The 24,912-nt window shown below is 45.2% G+C and overlaps 1 protein-coding gene across 8 annotated transcripts in view; it reads right to left on the bottom strand.

Moving 5' to 3' along the window:
- Positions 1-24,230, bottom strand: part of LIMCH1 (LIM and calponin homology domains 1) — a 327,254-nt gene extending 303,024 nt beyond the window's left edge. For all 8 annotated transcript variants that reach the window (XM_019413364.2, XM_019413331.2, XM_019413339.2 and 5 more), the window contains exon 1: positions 24,121-24,230. In XM_019413364.2, coding sequence (XP_019268909.1) covers positions 24,121-24,216 — 96 coding nt within the window. In that variant the 5' untranslated portion in view covers positions 24,217-24,230. The remainder of the gene's footprint in view (positions 1-24,120) is intronic.
- Positions 24,231-24,912: the final 682 nt, after the last annotated feature.

The following is a 24,912-nucleotide window of genomic DNA, read 5'->3' on the forward strand; positions in this document are numbered from 1 at the left end:
TCAAACTAGATACTTCTCCTGAATTCCAGACTCTTGAAATTACCTAGCGAACAATTCTAGGTGAAGGTTCCACTGAGTGTCTCGAACTCAGCTAAAACTAAAAGCCTTACCCTCCTCACAAAACCTGCTCCTCCTCTGACATTTCCTAGATCAGTAAAGAGCACCACCTACCACTCTGTGGTCATTCTGGGTGTCATCCACGAACCACATCCTCTATCTCCCTACAAGCAATCAACCTGACAGTCCGCGGATTCTAACTTCTCAATCTTTTAATGCATGTATGTTTTCTCCAATCCCACTTGAACGACTCTAGCTGGAGCCACCATCATCAGCCACCTAGATTACTCCTTTCTCTGACTCTGATCTTGCCCCTTCCCTCTGTTCCTTCATCTCCAGTGCAGGCCTAGGGTTCTTAACCCTGGCCACACACCAGAATCACCATGGGGTTTTAAATATATACATATACATATATATGTATATGGACATACACCTATATCTACATCATGGTGATTCAACAGGTTTGGAGTGGAACCCAGGAATCTGTATTATTACAAGTTCCATACAGCGGTTCTGATGTGCAGCCAAGATTGAAAATGAATCGGAGTGATTTTTCCCAACCCAGCTTTGATCATATCTTACAAGGCCCTTCATGGTCAAGCTATGCTCAACTGTATGTTTCTCAAATGTGTGCGTTTTCCTTCAATCCAGTCATAAAACCCCCAGTTCCCTGGCTTTAATACCTCCCACACCACTACCTCTTTTCCATTTCATTCTTCCAAGAAGCCTTCACTGGAACCCTCTGTTCCAGGTTAAGTGCCCCTCCTATATCCCCCTATGTCCTTCTATATCTCTCTCATCAGAGCACCTACTGTGATTTTCTGTTTATCTGTGTGGTACTCCACTAGGCCATAAGCTTCAAGAAAGCATATACCTCTCTAATTCAGTTATACCCAAGCACCAAGCACCAAGCCAAACACAGAGTAGATGCTTAATAAGGGAATTAGCAGTCAATAATGTGGAAGAGACAGACTTACGACTGATTAAATGATAAGGTAGAAAATTCAATAGTCCTATGAGGAAGAAAACAAAACAAAACAAAACAAAACAGAGGTAAGAGCCTTATGAGCTCTACCACGATGGGGCATAGAAGACCTCACCAAAAGACCTCCCTGAGTGTTCAGCTGAGTATTAAAGATTGAGTAGAGGATCGCTGGAGAAAAAGGGCATTTCACACAAGGGAACCAAATCTGCAAAGGCAGCAATGTATGGGTTACCAAGTTGTATCAGTCTTACACCCAAATGTGTCTGGCAGCCATCCTCTCCTTTTTTTGTTTTTTTATTCTTTTAAATGTTTATTTATGTTTGAAAGAGAGAAAGCAAGCATGTGTGAGCAGGGGAGGAGAAGAGGGGGGACAGAGGATCCAAAGCAGGGTCTGTGCTGACAGCAATGAGCCTGATGTGGGGCTTGAACTCACAAACTGTGAGATCATGACCCGAGTTGAAGTCAGACGCTTAACTGACTGAGCCACCCAGGCGCCCCAACCATCCTTGCCTTTTTTTTTTTTTTTAATTTTTTTTTTTCAACGTTTTTTATTTATTTTTGGGACAGAGAGAGACAGAGCATGAACGGGGGAGGAGCAGAGAGAGAGGGAGACACAGAATCGGAAACAGGCTCCAGGCTCCGAGCCATCAGCCCAGAGCCTGACGCGGGGCTCGAACTCATGGACCGCGAGATCATGACCTGGCTGAAGTCGGACGCTTAACCGACTGCGCCACCCAGGCGCCCCCATCCTTGCCTTTTTAAACTCACAGTCATCCTCCTAATTCAGGCCTTCTGCACCAATCAGCTGAACTACTGCAAAACCCTCACCCCAGCCTCCAATCTCCCTTCACCACTGCGGCCTAAAGTATAGACTGATAACCCTGTTCCCTCTGCTGCAGATAAATAATAAACACATAAATAAAACTTCTGATGGCTCCCCTCTGTGCACAAATAACCATGTCCACAATTCTTCCCAAGGCACCTTAAGTCTCCATGGATACAGCTCCCAACCCAGCTTTCAACCTTGTCTACTACACTGACCCCCACTCTACCTAGCAACCCACTCTGTGCTACTATCATACGGGACTACTCATTACCGTCCAGTTCCACCTCATGCATCCGTGTACTCACACAACTCGTTGTATCAGCTACCTATTCCACAATAATGCTACATAGCAAACCACCACCAATTTCGATGGCAAACAATAAGTACTTATTGCTCATGCATCTGAGGTCAGCAGTTAGGTAGTTCTGCTGATCTCGGATGGACACACTCCTAAGTCTAGAGCGGTGGTTCTCAATCAGGGGCAGTTTTGCCCCCCAGGGGATATCTGAAGACAGTTTTCGTTGTCACAACTAGAGGCGGATGAGTGCTACTGGCATCTGGTGGTTAGAGGCCAGGGATGAAGCTAAATGTCCTAAAACGGACATTTCTCCACAACAAAGAATTCTCCGGCTCCAAATGTCCATAGTGACACAGCTGAGAAACCCTGCTGTCGGTGTTGGCTGGCCGTCAGCTGATCCAGGATGGTCTCCATCAACTGAGGCAACTTGGCTCTGTCCACCGTCTCTTCTCCTTCAGCAGGCTGTCTTGGCCGTCTTGTCATAGTGATGGCAGAGAAGCAAGAACAAGCAGAATTTTGCAAGGCATTTACAGTCTAAGCGTAGAAATGGTACATCATCACTTCTGCCACATTCTGTTGGCCAAAGCAAGTCACAAAGCCTGCCCAGATCCAAGTGGTAGGGAGACAGACTCCACCTCTCTAGTAAGAACTACAGTCACTTGCCAAAGGATACACAGACAGGACAGAATGAAGCATCGGTGCAGTCAACCATATGAATTCTGTTCCCTCTACAAGGGCAACACGAATTTGGAATTATATATGTTCCCCTTTCTCTGTGCTCTCTCTTGCTGTCACTTTTCTTTTCGTATTTAAAATATCATATGTTGTGCTACCTACACTCAGGGGTGATAGACAGCTGGTATGCACTAAACCAGTTGCCGATGGCTGGTACACCGTAACTGGGCTGTTCTGACTGGTAGGCGCTGGGCTGTTTTGATAACAGCTCTTAAAATTTCAGCTCCTTTGCCTCTTATTTGCCTGCTGGTCTCCTGCACTGGGATGGAGAATTGTTCACTCGAAGGAAACATCTATGTCTTATTCTGCCTGCACAGTCCTGACACATGATAGCTGTTCAAGAAGTGTTTACTGAATAAATGAATGCATTCATAAAAGGGACAGTGACAAGGATATAAGCACATGCCCTGGGACATCTGTGACTCAATGCAGAAAATAGGAAGATTCTCCTAAAGAAACTGTTGTCAAATTTGCTCAGATACTTGGAATTTCAGACTGTTCTTTAGCGTCTGCCATGATAGACTGACTATTTATTCCATCACATGAGCCAGGAATGATGTTGTTGGCAGAAAATATAATATTCCCTGGATGCACATCCCTCACACACCCCCCACGGAAATAATCATTAAAATAAGTTTTGAATCTTACATCTGCCAATATTGCCCTGCGCAACTTACTCCCTTGTTTTGTCATCTGCTGGGTTCTCCACCCCGACTGCACACTGGAATCACTTGGGGGAAACCGTTACGAACTAACAATTCCCAGGCCCTGATCCAGATCATTTTAAATCGAAAGCTCCCAAGTGACCGTAATGTGCAACCCGAGCCGGGAACTGCTGAGCTAGAGATATCTGCTAGCAGGGCCATGGGAATCATTATTGAAGGCTTATTTTAAAAAATAAAATTTGAGAATATCCCAAATTCCTCTAAGACTTTATTTGAATGAAAGGCCCCAGAATTAAGCAAAATTGGGGGCAATGTGGATTTGGGTGTAAATGGTCCATAGGACCAGTGATTACCTGCATCAGGGTGAGATTCAGGTCCGGAAGCTCTTCTATCACTCTATTGTTTGGTGTTGTTTGTAACCTTATAATTTAAAAGACTAGGTTCATTTTAGAAGACATATCTAGAGAGAACATCCCAAGCTTACCATTTATCCAAATAGACTAGATTAGGACTAATGATTACAGATTAGAATATCTAATAATGAATCCTTTATATATCAAACACGACACATGAACACTGAGTTAAAAGGACATGCTGATTCTATAGCCACTTGTGGTGGCTTCAAATATGTCCACCACTTCTTTAAGCTCCTCCCTTTGAAAGTGGAGCCTAATTCCCCTCCTCTTGAGTGTAGACTATACTTAGTGACTCATTTCTAGGGAATAGACTGTGGCAGATACGGAAGCCTGTAAGTCTAAGGCTAATTCACAGTAAGAGTTGTGCCCTCCTCCTTGCTCTTTTGAGTCACTCACTCAGGAGGGGAGGGGGAAGTCAGCTGTATGTTATTAGGACACACAAGCAGCCCCACGGAGAGGCCTAGATAGTAAGGTACTAAGACCTCCTGCCAACAGCCAGCAAAGACCGGAAGCTCCTGCTTACGTGAGTGAGCATCTTACAACAGGCCCTCCCAGCCCCAGTCAAGCTGTCAGGTGATTGCAGCCCCAGCCAACCTCCTGTTTGCAACCTCAAAAAAGACCCTGACACAGAACTATCCGTTCAATCTTTCCCTAATGTCTGACTCACAAAAACAATGAAATAATGAATATGTGTTGGTTTAAGCTTCTGTGCTTTGGGTTAATTTGTTATAGAGCAAAGATTATGCACCATCACAAAACTTTAAGTTTTCTTGACAAATAGCTAGAAATGTCCCTTCTTACGTTTCTATATACTCTCAATACCCTCCCTGTGTATCTCAGGAACCTTGTTTTACCAATCCTTTCTTCTCTCTGTCAGATAAGCTGTAGCTCCCCTTCTCTTCTCTGAAAGCTTTCTGATATGTTCCAGTCTCTCCCGTCCTTAAACGCAGAACCAAAAAAATCTGACCGTGGCCACACTCCTCTCTTCTCGGTCCTCGCTGCTCTCCCTTCTCCACTGGCAGGCACCATGAAGTAGTAATCTACAGTCCCTCTCTGTTTTCACGCCTCCCACAAGCCTTGAGCCACTGCAACCACTGTGATAACAAAGCAGTTCACACTGTCCTCCTAACTCCCACAACCACAGACCTGCTTCTTGAATATCTCACGGGGTCCTCAAAGCACACACGCAAGCCGGAACTCATCCTCTCTCCTCACACCACCCCTCTTCCAGGCTTCCCCACCTTGGGAAATCACTGCACCCCGGTAACCAAGCTATATATTCAGGAGCTGCCCTCGATGTCTCCATTTTTCCACTTTCCTCCCACATCCATTCAGCCACTGAATTCCATCAATTTTACATCCTTCACATTCGCTCCCACTGTCGTTACCATCATCACCTCTTGTCTATATTCCTGCAACAACTCTAGCCCCTCTGCTTTAGCACTGGCCTCTATAATCATTCCCTATGTTGCCGCCAAGGTCATCATCCTGAAAAATACTATAATTACGTCCCTTCCCTACGTTTCAGTTATTCCCTATGCCTTACGGATAAAATCCAAATTCAATATTAAAGTATGAATAGCAGTTAACACCTATTGAACATTTGACCACGTGTCAAACGCCTTTATTGGGGCCTTACATGTATTAATTTTCTAACGTTAACCACAATTCCTGACTCAGACACTGAGAATACCTTTACCATTACATAGAAGATGAACTAAGTCTCCACAGAAGCCAAGTAAGTTCCCCATGGGTCAAAGAGCTCGTAAATGGCACAGTCAAGTTTTTAACTCAGGCCGTCTGATTCTGGAGCCCAGCCCTTTTAGTTCCGGCACCAAATCCTAAAGCATGATGCGCAGGGCCTTCATTGATATCACCCGGAGTCTTTTCTCATGGCAAATGCTGTACTCCAGCAATGCAGCTAATCTAAATGTACCCTGCTCCCACAAACCTCCATGCCTCTGCTTAAGCCACTCTCACAATCTAGAAGGTCTTCTCCAGCCCTTGTTCTCACCATTCCTCACTCTTACCTTTCTCATCCAAATATCAATATTTGCTTATTTTTCATGCCTCAACCCAACACCCATCTCCTCAAAGATGCCAATCCCTGCCAAGGAAGAAATGTTCACTTCTTCCATTGTGGCTCCAAGAAAACATACACAAACTTGCTTCCTAATACTTTGTGATGGACTGAAGTATTATTCACCATATATTCCCTCCACTCCCCTCCCACTGTAAGTTAGAATGTCTTTCGTTATCCCAGGACTCCGGACCTGGCCACGTTTCTTGCTTTGATAGTACAACATGAGTAGATGTGAAGCAAGTGGAGATTTTAAAGCCATTTATGATTTGACTGTGCTGTAGTGCACCTGTCATTCATTTGCCACGAAGACAACATCCCCTCGCTTGCTTCTGATCCAAGGAGAACACAGAGACACGAGAAGCAGACCTGTACCCAACCCACAGCCCTGAGCTGAATGCGGCCAACCCAGAGATTGAAGCAGAACCACTCCAGCTGTCCCTTGGATCCGTGAGCAAGAAAAAAGAAGCATCACTATCTGCCACTGAGCTTTGGACGTGGTTTGTTACACCACAATACTGTGCCAAGAGTTGACTAATACATACACAGAAGTCTTAATTTGTTTACATGTCTTGAAGGCTGAGAACAGTGCTTAGGACATTCAGAACTCTTGACATTGTTGAGATATATTTCATATACCATAAAACCCTCCTAAAGTGTATATATCAGAATCTTTTAGTACTTTCACTAGGTACTATAAATGAAGGGGCAATCATGACCACTACCTAATTCTAGAATGCTTCCATCACCCCAGAAAGACACTCAGAGCCATTAGCAGTCCCTTAGGTTTTTGTAAATGAATAACTTAATGAGTGAAAAATGTAAGGAAATTCTTAGAAGAACTCTTACTCCAAGCTAGCAGGATGATACAAACATTGCAGAAAAAGAATCTTTTTCAGAAATGTTTCTCTATTAGGTATTTTAAGGTCATTTTTAAATAACTTATACACGTATTTCCCATATATTTTAAACATAAATATTTAATATTCTTTATAACTCTATTGCAAGAGGCCATTTGGAGATTTAATTTTGATCTACAGATCACAGAGAGAGGTTTACATTAAAAGCCACAAAGCATACAGGATGGAAGAAAAAAAATCTCACATAGTTCAAAGCTATCAGTAACTGAGGAAAACACTAAAAGAAAAAATCTCTTGGTCAAATGCCAAAAATAAAATCTCAATATTTCTTGTTTTTTAATATTTATTTTTAAGAGAGAGAGAGAGAGAGAGACAGAGTGTGAGTGGGTGAGGGGCAGAGAGGGGGGAGACACAGAATCTGAAGCAGGCTCCAGGCTCTGAGCTGTCAGCACAGAGCCCAATGTGGGGCTCAAACCCATGAACTGTAGATCATGACCTGAGCTGAAGTTGGACACGTAACCGACTGAGCCACCCAGGTGCTCCTAAAATCTCAATATTTCTAATAATAGGGACAAGAGCTTTAAAAACTAGCAAATTCACACTTTAAAAACACAAATGTCAAAATCCAAAAGAATGGCAGGATTGAAAAATTATTCTGGTCGGATAATCGACACCGTATTTAAACACTGTTACTCATTTTTTGTTGTTGTTACAAAGAAAACTATATATTTTTTTTAAATTTTTTTAACGTTTATTTATTTTTGAGACAGAGAGAGAGCATGAACAGGGGAGGGTCAGAGAAAGAGGGAGACACAGAATCTGAAACAGGCTCCAGGCTCTGAGCTGTCAGCACAGAGCCTGATGCGGGGCTCGAACCCACAGACTGTGAGATCATGACCTGAGCCGAAGTCGGATGCTCAATCGACTGAGCCACCCAGGCGCCCCAAGAAAACTATATTTTTAAAAAACACTCTATAATGACAGGCTCATTTCATTGTATTAACCAAAACAGAGAGAGCGAGTGAGAGAGAGAGAGAGAGAGAGAGAGAGAGAGAGAGAGATCTTATTTCAAAGAGTAACTCCATAAAAGAGATGCCTTTGGAAACAAAGTTTATTGAATTCTTGTATCTTGAATAATGAGATAAATAAGAGGCTCATATCAAGGGGGAAAGGCTCTAAACACAAAAAAAAAATTTCTTTTTAAGTATGCATTTATGTATGTATGTACGTATGTATGTATGTATTTTAGTAATCTCTGTACCCCATATGGGGTTTGAACTCACAACCCAAAGATCAAGAGTAGCACACTCTTCCGACTGAGCCAGCCAGGTGCCCCCAAAAACATATCTTCTATGTATACAAAAAGTAACCCAGGCTTTATTTTGCTATGCTGTATGAAACTATTTTACCAAATCTAAGAAACTAGAAAACCATCCTTCTAAACAATATTACAATGAAGTGAAAATCGGATCAAGGACTAGCAAAGTGGTCAGTAAGCTTTCAAGTATCCTGACTCCATCTAAGCTGTCCAACCAGTTTTTATTTTTACACTCCTCCTTCCCGTGCTGGCTCTGCATAGGACCCAGCTGCGCTGTGCCAATCTGGGTCACTCAACCAGGGGATCAGTGGGCAACAGCCGCCTCTCCACTTTTAGAAGGGCCCCACATGCCTGGGGAGTGCACAGGCCCGGAGCCCAACACTCTCCAGCCAGAGTATCCAGCAAATAGCAACTGTGTGGTTTTGCTATTTCTAGGCTTCAGGCTTTAAAAAATACATTGTTACCTGAGGAACATGGAATTAAATGGGGAAAACAAATCAGATGCTGGTATCGAATACTTTCATTTTGAACATTTTTTAAAAGCTGTTTTATAACTCAGTGGAAAGGTCCAGATACACTGGGAAGAAAGGAAAACAGGAGTACCCAGGATGGATCTTTCTATATTCTTTTATCTTCAGCTTTACTGAGGTATAATTGATAAAACTGTAAGATATTTAAAGCACACATTGTGATAATTTGATATATGTATACATTGTGAAAGAATTTCTCTCATCTCATCTCTCACCTCACATATTTATTTTTATACATTATATAAATACAAATATACATATGACAACATATATATGAGAATATATATATTTATTTATTTATATTTATATATATTTATATATATTTATATATATATTTATATATTTTTTTATATTTTTATATATATTAATATATATATTTTTATATATATTAATATATATATATATATAAATATATATAAACATTTAAATTCTACTCTTAGCAAATGTCAGTGATACAACACCTGTTATCAACAATGGTCACTATGTTATACTTTAGATCTTCAACTTTATTTTTCTTACAGCTTCAAGTTTGTATCCTTTTACCAACCTCTCCCTATTTCCTCCATCCCCAACCCCTGGCAGACACTTTTCTACTCTCTATTTCTATGAGTTTAAAATTCTTTTCTTTTTTAAGATTCCACATGTAAGTAATACCATGCAGTATTTGTCTTTCTCTGTCTGGCATATTTCACTTAGCATAATGTCCTCAAGTTCCATCCATGTTGTCACAAATGACAGGATTTCCTTCTTTCTCATGGCTGCATAATATTTCTGTGTGTGTGTGTATGTGTGTGCGCGCACGTGCGTGCACGTGTGTGTGCATGCATGTGTGTATGCATACACAAACATCACATCTTTATCCATTTTTCCATTGATGGGCACTTGGATTGTTTCCATATCTTGGCTATAGTGAATAATGCTTTAATAAACATGGGTGTGCAAATATTTTTTCTCATTGTTTTCATTTCCTTTGGATATATACCCAGAAGTAGAATTGCTGGGCCATATGGTAATTCTATCTTTAATTTTTCAGAAACCTCTATACTGTTTTCCATAGTGACTGCACCAATTTACGTTCCCACCAACAGTGCACAAGGGCTCTCTTTCCTCTACCCTCACACCAACGTTTGTTATCTCTTGTCTTTTTGATGATAAGCATTCTAACTGGTGTGGGGTGATATCTCATTATGATTTTGATTTGCATTTCCCTGATGATTAGTGATGTTGAGCACCTTTTCCTGTACCTGTTGGCCATTTGCATGTCCTCTCTGGAAAAATCTCTATTCACTTAGCATAACACTCTCCAGTTCCATCCACGTTGCTACAAAGGGCCATATTTCATTCTTTCTCATTGCCACGTAGTACTCCATTGTGTATATAAACCACAATTTTTTTATCCATACAGAGAAAGACAGATACCATATGGTTTCACTCTTATGTGGATCCTGAGAAACTTAACAGAAACCCATGGGGGAGGAGAAGAAAAAAAAAAAAAAGACGTTAGAGTGGAAGAGAGCCAAAGCATAAGAGACTCTTAAAAACTGAGAACAAACTGAGGGTTGATGGGGGGTGGGAGGGAGGGGAGGGTGGGTGATGGGTATTGAGGAGGGCACCTTTTGGGATGAGCACTGGGTGTTGTATGGAAACCAATTTGACAATAAACTTCATATATTGAAAAAAAGAAAAAGAAAAATCTCTATTCAGTTCCTCTGCCTATTTTTTAATTGGATTGTCTGGGGTTTTTGCTATTGAGTTGTATGGGTTATATTATTTTTTATTTTTTTCATTTTTTAAATGTTTATTCATTTTTGAGAGAGTGAATGGGAAAGAGAGGAAGACACAGAATCCGAAGCAGGCTCCAGGCTCTGAGCTGCCAGCACAGAGCCCAATGCTAGGAAAACCAGTGAGATGCTGGGTTGAGCGCCTGCCATTCAATGACATCTTTATTTTTTTTTAAATCAACTTTATTGCAACACTAAATTCCTGAATTGCTATTCTTTTTTTTTTATGTTTATTTATTATTGAGAGACAGAGCATGAGCAGGGAGAGAGAGGGAGACACAGAATCTGAAGCAGGCTCCAGGCTCTGAGCTGTCAGCACAGAGGCCAACACAGGCCTCGAACTCACAAACCGCGAGATCATGACCTGAGCTGAAGTCGGACACTTAATTGACTGAGCCACCCAGGCGCCCCTCAATGACATCTTTAAAACTGACCCTTGTCTAGTCTTATAAAAACAGGAATAAAACAATCTCTTAAAGCCTTCTTTAAAGTCTCAAACCTCATGCTCACTTCCAAGAACTAGCCACTTTTCTGAGTTTTTATTTTAAAAAAAAATTTCCTTGCTTTTCCCTATAGTCTTTCCACCCCTGTGTATGCATTCCTATATACTATCACATTTTAATTAAAATGTTGGTATCTACTTCCCCAGACTTGACTTTAGGGAATTCAGCGCTTTGCTATTGGGTAGTAGCCGGAATCTTTGTTAGAGATGGACCAGGGTGGACCCTGTTTAGCTTAAGCTAATCGACTCATCTATTCCCCTGGTGATCACAGAAGAGGGATGGGTCTCCTTCCTTTGCCCAGAGGGCGTAAAGAGAATATGAGGACTGGATTTGGTCTTGCCCAGCCAGCCCTCAATAGGAAAAGCCTAGACTTCCCAGGATAGTGTAGGACAGGTGTGGATGCACTGTGTAAATCCTGAGCATAAAGCCCCATAATGCACAGCTCAGTGAAAGGCTGAGGGAATCCTTGTCCTTACTGATAACATTTTGCTGCTGAGTCAGCTTTTTCTGAAGTGGGGATCCACCATATCAGAACAGTACCTACCATATCAGAACAACAGGGTCCATCAGGCCACTAGGGGCCCAGAGTCCCCATATGCATTAGAATGTGGAGTTGGGGACATGCCTGGAACCTCCTTTGGATAAGCTCTTTCTCCTTTCTAGGTGGCACCAACTATCAAGCTTTCTTCAAAAATACCGAAAGCATGTCTAAGGCCAACACTGGCCTCCTGCATCCTTAGGCATTCCCCAACCCCACCCCACATTCCTCACTACGCTCCCCTCGCCACTATCCCTCAAGGATGCTCTTGGTGAAGAGCCTGTATCACACCCCATGGCACAGTGGTTACCAGCCAGGCTGCCTGGGTCTGAAGGTCAGCTCCACAACCTAATGACTGTGTGACGTCACTTGTTTCTCTATAAAGTGGGAATCAAAAAGAGTTTGAACTTAGCTCACAGGATGGGTGGGAAGTAAAATGCTTAGAACAGGGCCAGCCAGGTTACAAGCCTTCAAAAACTTTTGTCATGGACTATGCTAATTTGCGGGAGTTTGAAGAAGATCTGACCTTCCAGAGAGAGCCATCCTTGGCCCCAGGCTCGGGCCAGGCAGCACTGAAGACACCTTCTGCCTGAGGGCCGAGCAGTCCTTGGCACCGGCACCTCGATGGGCTCCTTTGTCCCTTCCACACATCCTGTTCCTTTTTGACTGGCCAGTTCCTGCTCATCCTTTGGGTCTCAGCCTAAACAGCCCTTCCTCAGAGGCCCGCCTAAGGCCCAAGGTGGTCCCAGCTTCTCCACGATCCACAACACCTGCTCTTCCCTTTCTGAACATGTATGACACGTGGAATTCTGGGCTCAGAATTCTGTGTTCACGGTGAAATATAATCGCACAAGGGCAGCAACCACGGGTGTCTCACATACTGCCGAGTGTCCAAGGTCTTGTGACAGTGGATAGGAAATGTGAAGTTCCTAAAAAAAAGTCTCCTTATGACCCAAGATCCCAGATTCCCAGATTACAGCTGTACGCAAGAGCTTGTGAGTGAAAAGAAAGTAAGTCTGCATAAAACGTTAAGATCCAAGTCTTTCTATTGCAAAACAATACACACATCCCTGAAAGTGAATGAATAATGTCCCAAAGTAAGACAAATAGCCAACCTCGTGTTTTGCAAAATCACACACTAAAAAATAACAGGGCTTATGGGAAATAGAGACTTCAGGCAGAAGGCTCAAATCCCATTCAATTTTGTAACCAGAACACTGAAAAAAAGCAGTAAGACCACTGCAAATTACTAGCACAGACAAAACTGTTTCCTAGCAACTAATAGCACCATGCACAAAGAAGATGTTCAATAAACAGCTGTTTAGGGGAAAGGAGGGAGAGTGGGAGGGCAGGTCACCTGCTTGGTTAGAGAGTTAGTTGGGATCATGACTTTTAGAAGTTTTGCTTTTTCTTCTGGAGCACAGCAGTCACTAGCCCAAGCTCAAGCTCTGGAATGGGACTGCCTGGGTACAAACTCCAACCCTGCCACTTAGTTGTATGATACCAGGCAAATCAGGTAACTGTATTCCAGTTTTCTTGTCTGTAAAATGGGCATAAAATGGTGCTTACCTGAGAAGCACCTATGTACCAGGCACAATGCTAGGTGTGCTGTATGCACTATACATATATACTATAGATATATATACAATTATATTTATACAATATAATTTATACAATTATAATTATGCAATATAGATATACTATATATATAGTATAGATATACTATACATATAGCATAATCCCATTAACTCAAACAAGGGCCTAGACTAGGCACAGGCACATACATAGTGGTCTGGAAATATGTTAACTATTACTATTTTCCTTGGCACTGAACTCGCCACTTTATCACTTGATGTTATCACATTCTGTCAACTTTTGCAACATGATGAATCAGGCTCCACTTGTCACCCACCCCTCCTATTTATGACATCTTGCAAGGTCTCTGTGGAAACAGGCGGCAACTACATCTGTTGGCCGATGACAACATTCAGCTCCAAAAGGTCCTTTGTACATTTTCTGCAGGAAAGGCAGAGAGGATGCTATTTCTCGGGGTTTCCATTGGGTCATGACAATTGATGGTCATAGCCATGGTCATTTTTTACTGCCAGCTACTGGTCATTAGTTTTTATGGGGTATTCTCCTTTTAAAAATACCTATCTAATAAGAACTCATACAGGCCACCACTGTAATAAAAATTCCTCAGTGCCTTTTTTTTTAAAAAATATCCTGTAAGTAGACGTACTCTGATCTTTCTTTCATGCTAAGAGGTGGGACTTATCTGGACCCCCACAACAGGTAAGAGAGAGGAAGCTGACTGATTGCTCTGAGGTGGGAGAGGAAGAGAGGAGAGTCCCAGGCCAGAATGCCGGGGGCATGTTTATTTAAAGAACAGAGATGTTTGCTCTCCATCCCTGCAGACAGGAACTGTGAGCCCCACATCGGTCCAATCCAACCTGAGGAGAAAGTTGGCCTCCTAAGTCATTCCTTCAACTGATATCACCTGCTTAAGAGCCAACAGTGAAATCACTTTCCAAGTGTCCAATCACTGACTGTCTCCAGGCAACCACTGGGTAAACTGCTTTTTTTAATCAGCCTTAAAAAAAAAAAAAAAAAAAAAAAAAAAGCTTTGCTTCCTGTCAGGGCAGCAACAGAGTCTATTTTCTCTGCCACGGCTGAGTCCAAGTGCCAATCAGGCAATTGTAGCCGGGCACAGGCTCCCTGAGAAACTTTTCAGGCCGTGGGTAATGTGGCCACGGGGCTCGAGTGGGGAGCAGACTGAGGAGGAGTGGGGACAGGGACGAAAACCCAGTCCTTGTCCACAAGAGCTCTGGGGTTTATCAAAGGAGGCAGATCCCAGGCAACCATACATTTGTTACAATGATACATGACAACGTTTCTAACAGAATACTAAACGCCAGATTTGCACAGAGAAGGAAGGATTAATGGGCTTAGAGGAATCAGGGAGTCTTTTTCAGAGGCAGACATATTGAAGCTCTGTCTGGAAAGGATCTGTCCCTGGAGAAGTGAAGAAAGGACATCCCAGGGTCCCCCTACCTCAAGAGCCATTTTCCCCTTTCTTCTGAGTAACAGAACCCAGAGTATGACCTGAGGACACTGCAGCCTTCCCTGTAACCAGGAGTGGCCATGGTACTGAAAATCTGGGCAATAAAATACAAGCAGAAGTATCAGGAAAAATTGTCTAAAAGGCATCTTATCAGGGAAGGATGTAGTCTTCATTTTCCATTTTTCCATCCTACTTTCTGGAGAGATGATGTGATGATGAGTCTCTAGCAGCCACATTGAACCATGAGGAAGGGGGTCTAGAGATGGTGGTTTCAAGGGTTTAAAGAAACCAAAGTCACAGACCTCCAGAGTTTACAATTTCTGGGGTTCCCAAATGGCACATAACTTTATTAGTTTAGAAAGTTCCTTCTTTTAGAGGAGTCTGGGGCAAGTTCCTCAGTTAAAGGACATGTGTAGGTCATCACCCAAATTCTCATACAAAATCATTCTGCTTACTCACTAAAAGGCAGGCAGGTTTCTTGCAAGCCTCTTCTTACCACAAAGTGAGGTACGGCTTTTATAGAAGAATTTTATAAGATTTTCTAGAAGAATTTTAATTCCAGAGTCCAGGCTGAAAAAAGAAATCCCAAGATCCTCTCTGTCACTTCTCTTAGAAGAGTTCTTGATTTTTCAGTGCCTGGGTCTAAGAGGTACAGTGATCATCATGCAAACCTTACTCTGAGTGGCCTGCAAGAACATTCAAGAACTCTTACTCAGCCCCCTTTCCTGCCCCCTCCCCTCCACATACACGCACCTTCAATACATCTGGAGAACTTTAATGGCATTTCTATTCTACCTTTACTCAAAGCATAATCACAATGAAAGCATGCAAGCTCTTATTTCAATAAATCAGTATCCAACTAATTCCCCCATTCAGCACCCTTCAATGGTCTTCGCTTAATTACTTTCACTGAGTCCTTGTCCACCTCAAATACTTTTCTCTTAAGCCCCCATTTTTTGTCTTCATAGTATTTACCCCAATTTGCAATTGTGTATTTATTGTTCAAGCTCAACTCATACACATACAACCTTGCGTATTTCATGTAGATGGGAAGTCGAGGTATGTTGTTCACCACCTGACCCTGGTTGTTAGCACTATGCCTGGCACATTGTTGGAGCTTAGTAACCACTTTCCAGGAAACAAATTTTTTAATTCATTTAAAATGCTTTAACACACTGATATTTATTTCCACCATTAATGCTTATCTTTAGTGTTTACACTGAAGTGAACTTACAAATGAGAGCCAAGTGTCCCAAATAATTATTTGATTATTTTCATATTTGAAACCATCTGGCTGAGCCTATCCTAGCCTTCGTTCAGTTTCCTATTAGAATAAGATAATTGTTTGAATATCATTCTTTTTTAAATGTTTCTTAGGGAAGGAAGAGAGAGCTGTGTACTCAGCATAATAAATGAAACTTCAATCCCTTGTTAAGGAAAATAAGGCTGAGGATTTTTTATAACAGTGTTGGGTCATGGAAATAAAAATGCCACAAGCCCTTGCCCTTGACATTTACTTAAAAAAAAAAAAAAAGAACAAGTGCAGGTCTATTCTTACATGGCCTCCTAATGGGCTATTTAGGGATAGATGGGTGGGGTATGGCTCTAAATTCTATGGTTGACCAGGTGTCCAAGCTGCATCTTGCACTAGCTACCCCACAGTTACTAGCACAGGCAGAATGCAGAGCCGTGGAAACATGGAGCTTTCTCAGCCTAACCAATATTTTGTTCTTAAGGTCCCACGCTAGATATAAGATGCAGTTTTGCTGATAGTATGAGTTTAGTGAGAAAAGGTACCCACCAAGATATTCCTTAAGTCCATGTTCTATGACTATGTCACCTCATTTTTTCCCTTACGCCAAAGATAATTCCCTGAGATACAAGGGCCATCCCGTCAGGGTCAGCTGCACAAGGACATCTCTCGGGGAGTGTTGTTTTCAACATTGCAAACATGGAATTCTACCACAGCAGCACTGAACTCCATGACATCATCTTCCCTTGCAGAGAGAGATATAACATCTCCACATGTCCAGGCAGAAGTCTTTCCAATATTTTGTCATTTTTTGGGGCGCCTGGGTGGCTCAGTCGGTTAAGCGGCCGACTTCGGCTCAGGTCATGATCTCGCGGTCCGTGAGTTCGAGCCCCGCGTCGGGCTCTGTGCTGACAGCTCAGAGCCTGGAGCCTGTTTCAGATTCTGTGTCTCCCTCTCTCTGACCCTCCCCCGTTCATGCTCTGTCTCTCTCTGTCTCAAAAATAAATAAACGTTAAAAAAAAATTAAAAAAAAATATTTTGTCATTTTTTAAGAACTATTTTTTTCCCCTGTATCATCTAGTAACCCTCTAGTTTAGGCTATTTTTATATTTCCCAATCACTTAAAAACAAAGTTCTATTATCCTTTCCTTTCCTCATCTGACTTCACTGAAATTGTCCTTTTTTCCACCCAACCCTCCACCCCAAAAAGACCATATCTGAGACCTTTCTTTGGCTTCAGATGTAAACACACACACATCCTTAGGAACAAATGAGGGGAAATATTATAAAATTGTTCTGTACATTTTTCTGAACCACAGAAGAGCAAACGGGCCTTAAAAAGAAAACCTAGCTCCAGTGAGAGTAGTTTAGTCAAAGATCAACCAGCGTTAACTGATTCAGTCCTCACCCATGAAAATGAAGGCCAGAACGATTAAGGTTAGACTGCAAGGGAGGTGACAGGGATGCTGAGTACCTGCCAAGATTCCCAGAAGTCACAGAGCTGCTTTGTTCAGACCCTCTGGTTCTTCGGGATGGGGCAGGGATACCTCCAGGGGAGGCTGACAAGCTCCTCTCTCGGAAGGACTTGCTTCCTGGCTGAACTCAACAACGAAGCTGTTCCCAGGTGCGATCCTAGCCAGATGGGAGCACTCCCAGGTGAAGGTGAAGGAGCTGTGGTAAAGGCCTCAGACGGATGCGCCAACAGCGCTTAAACACATCAGCACGGAGAAAAGACATCGCTTCGCACCCATCTTTGGAAAATAAAACAGGCCACACGGGTCTCGGCTCAAACTCTCTGGGGAATCTAAAGTATGGAATAGTGCACCTTCTCCATTAGATACTGTTAAAAGCACACACAGACTATGCATTTATTCAGTCCCACTGTGCAACAGGCACTGGGGAGAAAACTGTAATGAGAGAGCCGTGGTCCTGAAGATCATAAACATAATATTCTGGTACTGCCTTCTTTAAACAAGCATATGATAATGAATCAGCAAGCTTTAAAAAAATTAAAACCTTCTCACCTACCTATTGGCCACTTGGCCCTAATAAAAGTTCAGCACAGTGACTGTGGGCTGTGGCAGTGACAACAGGAGACAGAAACCAGATTCTAGCAATCCTGAACCACAAACAACTCCAATGCCTACGTTAGCAACGTGAGGTCTGAAGGCAGCAGGCAAAGGTGAGGAGCCTGATACTTCTCACCTGAGGGCCTCCATAGTGCACCTCCTTGGTCTCCTGCTCCCCACCAATGTTACACCCCACACGTGGTGTGTCCAAGTGAGGAGAGCCCCTAGGTCCTGCAGCTGAAAAAGACCACCCATGGGAGTTGTCTAGGGACCCACAGCTTCAGAAATCCACATCCTGTCTGCACCTACAGGGAAATGGGGTGGGGGAATGGGAGATTTCTGCAGTCAGAGGAACAGGATGCTTAGTCCTTACAGGAGTTGTTAAACCCGGTCCTAATGTGGGAAGCAACATAAGGATCAGACAACAAGGGTTGCAAAGTCAGACAGCCTGGGTTTGAATCCTGACTCGAACAAGTTCTTACTGACTAGGTGACTCTGGACATGTTCCCTGATTCCTGAAAGCCCCAATTTCCTCAACTATAGATTTGAGGTATCTAAAGATATAGATATTCATTAAAGTTAGAAACGGTGCCTAAGTCCTAGTTATGCCAACTTACTTTTAACTTTGGACAAGATACCAAATCTCTTAGAGCCTCAATTTTCTCATCTGTAAATGGGGATGATAATAGTACTTACTTCTAAGGGATTCATGCAGACACAGACTTTTTAACCCAGCACCTAGCACACAGTAAGTACTCAGTATCAGCTTTTTTCATCATGAGCCTCAGTTTCATTACCATCATCATCACTACCATGGTACTCCTAACTATAACACTCTTAAATTTCAGAGTGATTCAAAGCAAAAAGAGAAGCTGGCAGGCTGATTTCCAGGAGCTGCCTGGTCCCACCTAGCACTGACTGCCACCCACAGAATCACAGCCAGATGTCTGCATCACGGCTCCATTGTCATGCATCAGCGGAGAGCAGGGGGCCAAGGGCTCCAGTCGCTGGGAACACACGTCCCACCCTACCCCTTCCTGGTGACCAGAGCTCAGGCTTGCATTTGGAGCTCCCTTGATGCAAACTCGGTTTCCGGGGAGATGCTGGGGCAAGAAGTACCCGCTCAACCTCCTATTCCGCTTCCCCTTTCCCCAAATCTGTGGGACCTCTCTGTGCTCCTACCACATGACAACCTTGTGTCACAGCAGCCCTTGCATACAAACAGGCCAGATTATTTAAATGTCCTTGTGAGAAAGACGCTGCCTGCTCTAATTTGCATATCCATTCAGACCCCTACTCCTTTCTCCATCAAAGGTTTTCTTCCTCTTCCTCAGGTCTCCAGGCAATGCTGGAGAACCATGTGCAAAGTTACATCTTCGCTGTGGTAAAAAGACGTAAGACTCATGGGGTCCCTAAGAGGTGGAGAATTTGAACGACTATATAACTTATGGCACATGTTCACTTGTCATTACATTGCAAATGTCATATATTACTGGCCGCTAAATGCTAGATTCTCTCAAAGACTACTCATAAATTTTCCCCACTGCCAAACAATACAACATCTTTCAGTCTTGGAGAGCTAAGGTATCCTCGGTGCTTTTAATCTTCAAACTCAGGTCCCAGTTGAATAAGAAAACAATTGTATATGGACAGGGGAAATGACCCAAAATGAGGAACTGATCCCTCCCGGCACTAGTTCCCACTCCTGTGAAATACGGATTAGGTCACAAATAAGATTATATTCAGCACCAAGCCCCAGAGGCATGCTATGATTAAAGTTAAAGGGGTCCAGAGACTTCTCGAGTTGAGAAGCAAGCAAGGCTGAGTTGGGTTGAAATTTCCAACCCCTCCTCAAAGACCTGGCAACCTATTCCAAATCATAACTGAAACCAAGTTGAAGGGACATCTGTTTCTCCAGAAAGTGTTTGGCACTGCAGAGAAGAACTACAGATTAGAACAGATAAATATTGTTGTGGGCAGAGAGGCAAAGGGGGGGGGGGGTCTTGATTACTAAAAAAAAATTAGAATCATCTACCTGCTAACAAACTCCTGTAAGTCAGTAAATATCATCAGGGGAAAAAAGGAAAGAAAGGAAGGAAGGGAAACAGGGGGGGATTTCTCCTTCTTCCCAGCAGGCGCAGGTACAACTTTAGTGAACAAAACAGTGCTATGTTTGAGATGAATATTCAGACAGCCACTATGTGTCTAATAACCTAACTACTGGGTCGTCTGCCAGAGGAGAGGCATTGAGCACTCTGCCTAGTGGTTAGTAACAAAGATTCTGCATTAAGCTTAAATTTTCAACACAGTACTGAGGAATGATTTTCTAAGCATTAATGGACTACCAGGATCATTTTATGAGTACACATTACTGGTTTTGCTCTGATCCCTAAATCTCTTTGAATGTAAGTTAACAGAGCATCTACTTAAGTTCTAGGCCAGGTGTTCAGAGCTAACAAGGTAAATAACGGCATGAGATCGGTAGGTGATTGAATTACACTTTTTACGGGAAGAAACTCAGGGTCCTGAAGATTTTCTTTCAAAACAGCTGTAGAAGACGACAATAATAGCAGTAATAGGAGTGTTAATCATGTTAGTAGTGATGATGGTCGTGGTTCTAGCAGTAGTAATGGAGATAATGCCAACCACTACTCGACACTTCCTAATAGTGGGTCCCATTCTAAGCATTTAAAAACTATTAATTCATCTAATTCTCACACACTCACACTAGAGATAGGCAAGCTATGATTAGTGCCCCTGTTTTACAGATGCTTTCCACACTATGTTTTAACAAATAGAGCTAGCTTTCAAAGAAAATGTTTAGAACCAAAAGGAGAGGAAACGCGGCCTAAGGTCACGCAGCTAGAGGGCAAGAGACCCAGGATTCAAACCCAGACTCCCCAGCTCCGAAGTCTGACCTCTTAATCCCAGTGCTGTCCTGGCTGCCCCTTTGTTTAGGAAGGCCTTCTAGAAAAGGAATCTGGAAGGAAGTTAGGCTCCTGCCTGCCGGTAGCCACAATGAATACTGGAAGTTTGCTGTCTCCTTTAGGGGTGCCCTAAACCCACATGAACACATGCAGCTATAAAAAGAGGCACCGCCTTACGGAGCTGTTCCCACATGGTCTGTGACCCCCATCAGGGTTTTCACCTTTGCCAGCTAAGGCAGAAACTGGGGGTGGGCTGAGGTGGCAGCATCAGTTCCCAGGCCACCGTTTCCTGCCAGTAACCCGGCCCTCCAACAGCCCCGGCTGAAGGCTGAGAAATTCCTCACTAACAAGTGATCTCATGGAGCTTGTTCCTCAAGCCTTTATTAAGAATGAACCTTTTCTCCCCAACCCATGACTCAAGGAAGACCAAGGACTGAGGAGGAGAGACAAGCTGCAAAGTTTGTTGATTAACCTGCTGCACCCAAGGGAACATTCTTCTGAAAGGGTGAAATTCCTGACCACTCAAGGGGGGGAGGGGCGCCTGTGGGAAATTTAATCACCGACGGAACAAAAGTGAAAAACAAAGCCCTACCAATGAGGATGTCGCTGAAGACAATGGGGCCCCTAAAGGAGATGCAATTGTCTCGAGATAACGATCCATCCAGGAATTCAGCTCGCTCTGAGTGCTACATTATTGCTATATTAGCCGAGGAATCTTTGTTCACCGGGCAACTGCGTGCAAAACCATCTGTTACTGCTCCCGGGTTCCCCGGGCTTGTAGACGCGGCATTTACATTTCAAGAGGAACCTCCGCGAAGGAAAGGGGGAGGTCACTATCTCTCCCTGGAGCAAATACCTTTTTATACAGCCTGGGAGGGGAAGCTCTCCTTTCCCAGAAACCGAACTCCGCAATTGAAAGGAGATAGGCCGCTTCAATAATGCACGCGCAGAGCGGAGCGCCTGGTCCTAAAGGCACGCGCGACCCTCGGTTTTCGCAGGCTCAAACTGGCATACTGGTAAGGTAGGACGAATAATGCCAGACCGTCCACAGGGCCTAATGGGGCTCTGCTTTCCTAAGGAAGCCCTTCTTTTTTTAAAACGAGTGGAACCAAGACAAAAGCTGATATCCTGCCCTGCATAATAAATATGTAGCCTAATGTACACCACCACTTAAAAACAGACCGTGGTCCTCTGGGCTGAAGGAGACGGTTTAGATCTCCACCTAGGTGGGGACTATAATTGTGTATATATACACGTGACAACATTCGTGGAGATGTGCACTTAAGATTTGTGCACTTTCCTGGGGCTCCTGAGTGGCTTAGTCGGTTAGGCGTTGGATCGGCTCAGGTCATGATCTCACAGTTCGTGAGTTCGAGCCCTGCATCAGGCTCTGTGCTGACAGCTCGGAACCTGGAGCCTGCTTCGGATTCTGTGTCTCCTTCTCTCTCTGCCCCTCCCCCACTTGTGCTCTGTCTCTCAAAAATAAATAAAAAATGTAAAAAAAATTAATAAAAAAAAGATTTGTGCACTTTCCTGCATGTAATTTATACTACAACACATTTTTTTAAGTAGGCTATATCAATGTTAGATTAAGGATATTGAAGATAAACCACTTGCCTTCAAGAATTGCAAGATTGCCCTGCCCTGATACCCTCCCCTTACCTACTCTCCACATCCAAAATCTCGCCTGAGAATTTTAAAGTTCAAGAACATGAAAAATACAGTTCTCCAACTCTCAATAAGCCAGCAAACACGGATATGTCTCCTGTGTGCCCTGGGGGCAGCACAGACAGCACCATCGCGCCCCAAGCCTTTCCAGCCACATACCAAAAATTAAAAGCCCGAGTGGTCTTCTCATCTGGTCATGAGCCATAAGAGAGATATGATTGGGGTTTTTCTCAAAAAAGCCTCGAGTTTATTCTTCTGTTTCTTTAGCCCAATTTTTAAATAGATGTTTCTAAACTCTGCCTAACAATCCTGCGGGCGGCAGGTTAACCCAGTGAGGTGGAGGTCCCTTGCTGGAGCATTAGGGCAGCCTTAAGTGAGGGTGGTTTCTGCAGGCAGCTCAGCAGGTTCAAATCTGTACCATGTAGCGCTGTTACCCCAGCAGCATCTTGAGAACTGTTGTGCCACAGGGGATGTCACTGAGTGACAAGCTGGGTAGGAACAGGCTTCACCATTGCTGGGCCAATGACTTAGCGGTACCTCTCTTCCTTTGAACTATCGGCAAGGAGGGCTGCCTGTCACTGAGAAAAAGGGTCAAATTTGCCTTCCGCTAAGCCTTCAGAAAGGTGGTCCAGCGAAACAGAGGCTCAGTGCACGGATCACAGGGGGTCACCTTTCCCCCCTCGCGCCCTCCAAGCGTCCTGATCCCCGGCAGACACGTCATTTCGAGAGCGCAGGGCCACCAAACTGCATCTACAGATAGACATCGAGAATCAGGATCACCCAGCGAGCGCTTCCCGGACTGAGCCGAGAGCTCCAGTGATTTCCCTGGCCTGCCACCGAGTCATTTAAGAAGTGAAATATGCAGCGGGGCCGGTACCCGGCCCCTGGGAGCCCGCCCCACCGCCTCTGGCATGGAGTGGGAGCTGCCAATGGCTAGGCAGCGTCTATGCGGATGGCGCGCTCGCAGGTGGGTCTTGCAGGCTGCCGGCCCTGTGCTCTATGCCAGGCTCACACCTGACCCACTGCCAGGAATACAGCCAGAAGCTCCGGTGGGTACGCGCTTCCGTGGAGACACTGCCAACTCCGCTCGGGAGTAGTTGAGGGGGGGCGGGGGGCGTCAAGAGGCAGAAGGTAGGACGGTGAGCAGGACCCCCTGAAATGCGGCGCCCGCAGCACTCTGGGTCTCGCGCTTCCTGCGCCTTTGCGGCGCCTCTGCGGGCACAGCGCTTCCCTTGGCCCCGCGTGGAAGCGGCGGGAGCTGAGATTTGCGCGGCTGGCAGGCAGGAGGGATGGAGGCGCAGGAGCCCGATTTCTGCTATCCACGCGCGCAGCTAGACTGCAGCGTCCCTTATTCGCGCCCACCCTCGCCCGAGACCCGTGCCAGGCATCGCAGTTCGCCCGGGGCCCCGGGCGGATGACCCGGAGCAGCTGGCAAAAGAAAGTAGGGGGGGGGGGCGGGGGGAGGCGAGACTGGACCTGTCGTCCGTGTGTGCGGGTAGGTGGCTTCGGACGCCCCTGCAAGGCCTCCCGCCAGTCCCGAGCACCTACCTCGATCCACTTCTGCGCCTCGGAGAAAGCGGGCTCGGGGGGCGGCTCCGGCTGCAGAGGCTGAAGAGCTTCCAGACCCAGGGCGGGACAAGCCATTTGCGAAGCCCCGCGTGCACTCGAGCGCTGGGCCGCTGGGATGAGGACGGCCGCCGCCACCGCTGCCGCCGCAGGAGCGCGCTCCCCGCCCCTTCCCGCCCGCCCGCTCGCTCGCTCTCCCCTCCCCTGCCCGCCCCGCCCCCGCCCGGCGCAGGTCCCGGAGGAGAGCGGCGCGCTGCCGGAGGACGCCGCGGCAGCTGTTCCCTGCGCCGCCCGGGCTCCGCCGCGCCCTGAGTCCCCGGCGGGAGCGAGCGCGGAGGCGCCGGGAGCTCCCTCTCTCCCCACCTTCTCGGGCGGCTCGCCCCCCCCCCTCCGGGGGGAGGGTGTCAGCTACCGACTAAAAATAACCACGAGGGAGCACTGGGTGTCTCCCTCCCTGCCCGCAACGGGGCCTGGAGAGGGACTCGGCCAGCCGCCCCGCACGTCCCCGCGCCGGGCCTGCTGCGGACGGGCGGGTCTGGCGGCACCTGGGAGACGCGTGCCCACCGTGACGCACACGTCCCCGGACGAGCCGGCGCGGCCGCAGCGGGGCAGGAGGACGCTCGGGCAGTGGCCTGGCCGCACCTGCCGTCCTTCCCGGCCGCGGAAGTGGGGGCAAGAGGTGCGGCCTCGGTCCTGGCGCTCCGGAGTGTTCACTCACCCGATCCTTTTGTACGAAAAAGGAAAAACGACCCTTATAAGCCTTTTCTCTTCAAG

This window comes from Panthera pardus, unplaced genomic scaffold, assembly GCF_024362965.1.
Source record: "Panthera pardus isolate Hobbes unplaced genomic scaffold, ASM2436296v1 HiC_scaffold_13, whole genome shotgun sequence".
Classification (NCBI taxonomy): domain Eukaryota; kingdom Metazoa; phylum Chordata; class Mammalia; order Carnivora; family Felidae; genus Panthera; species Panthera pardus.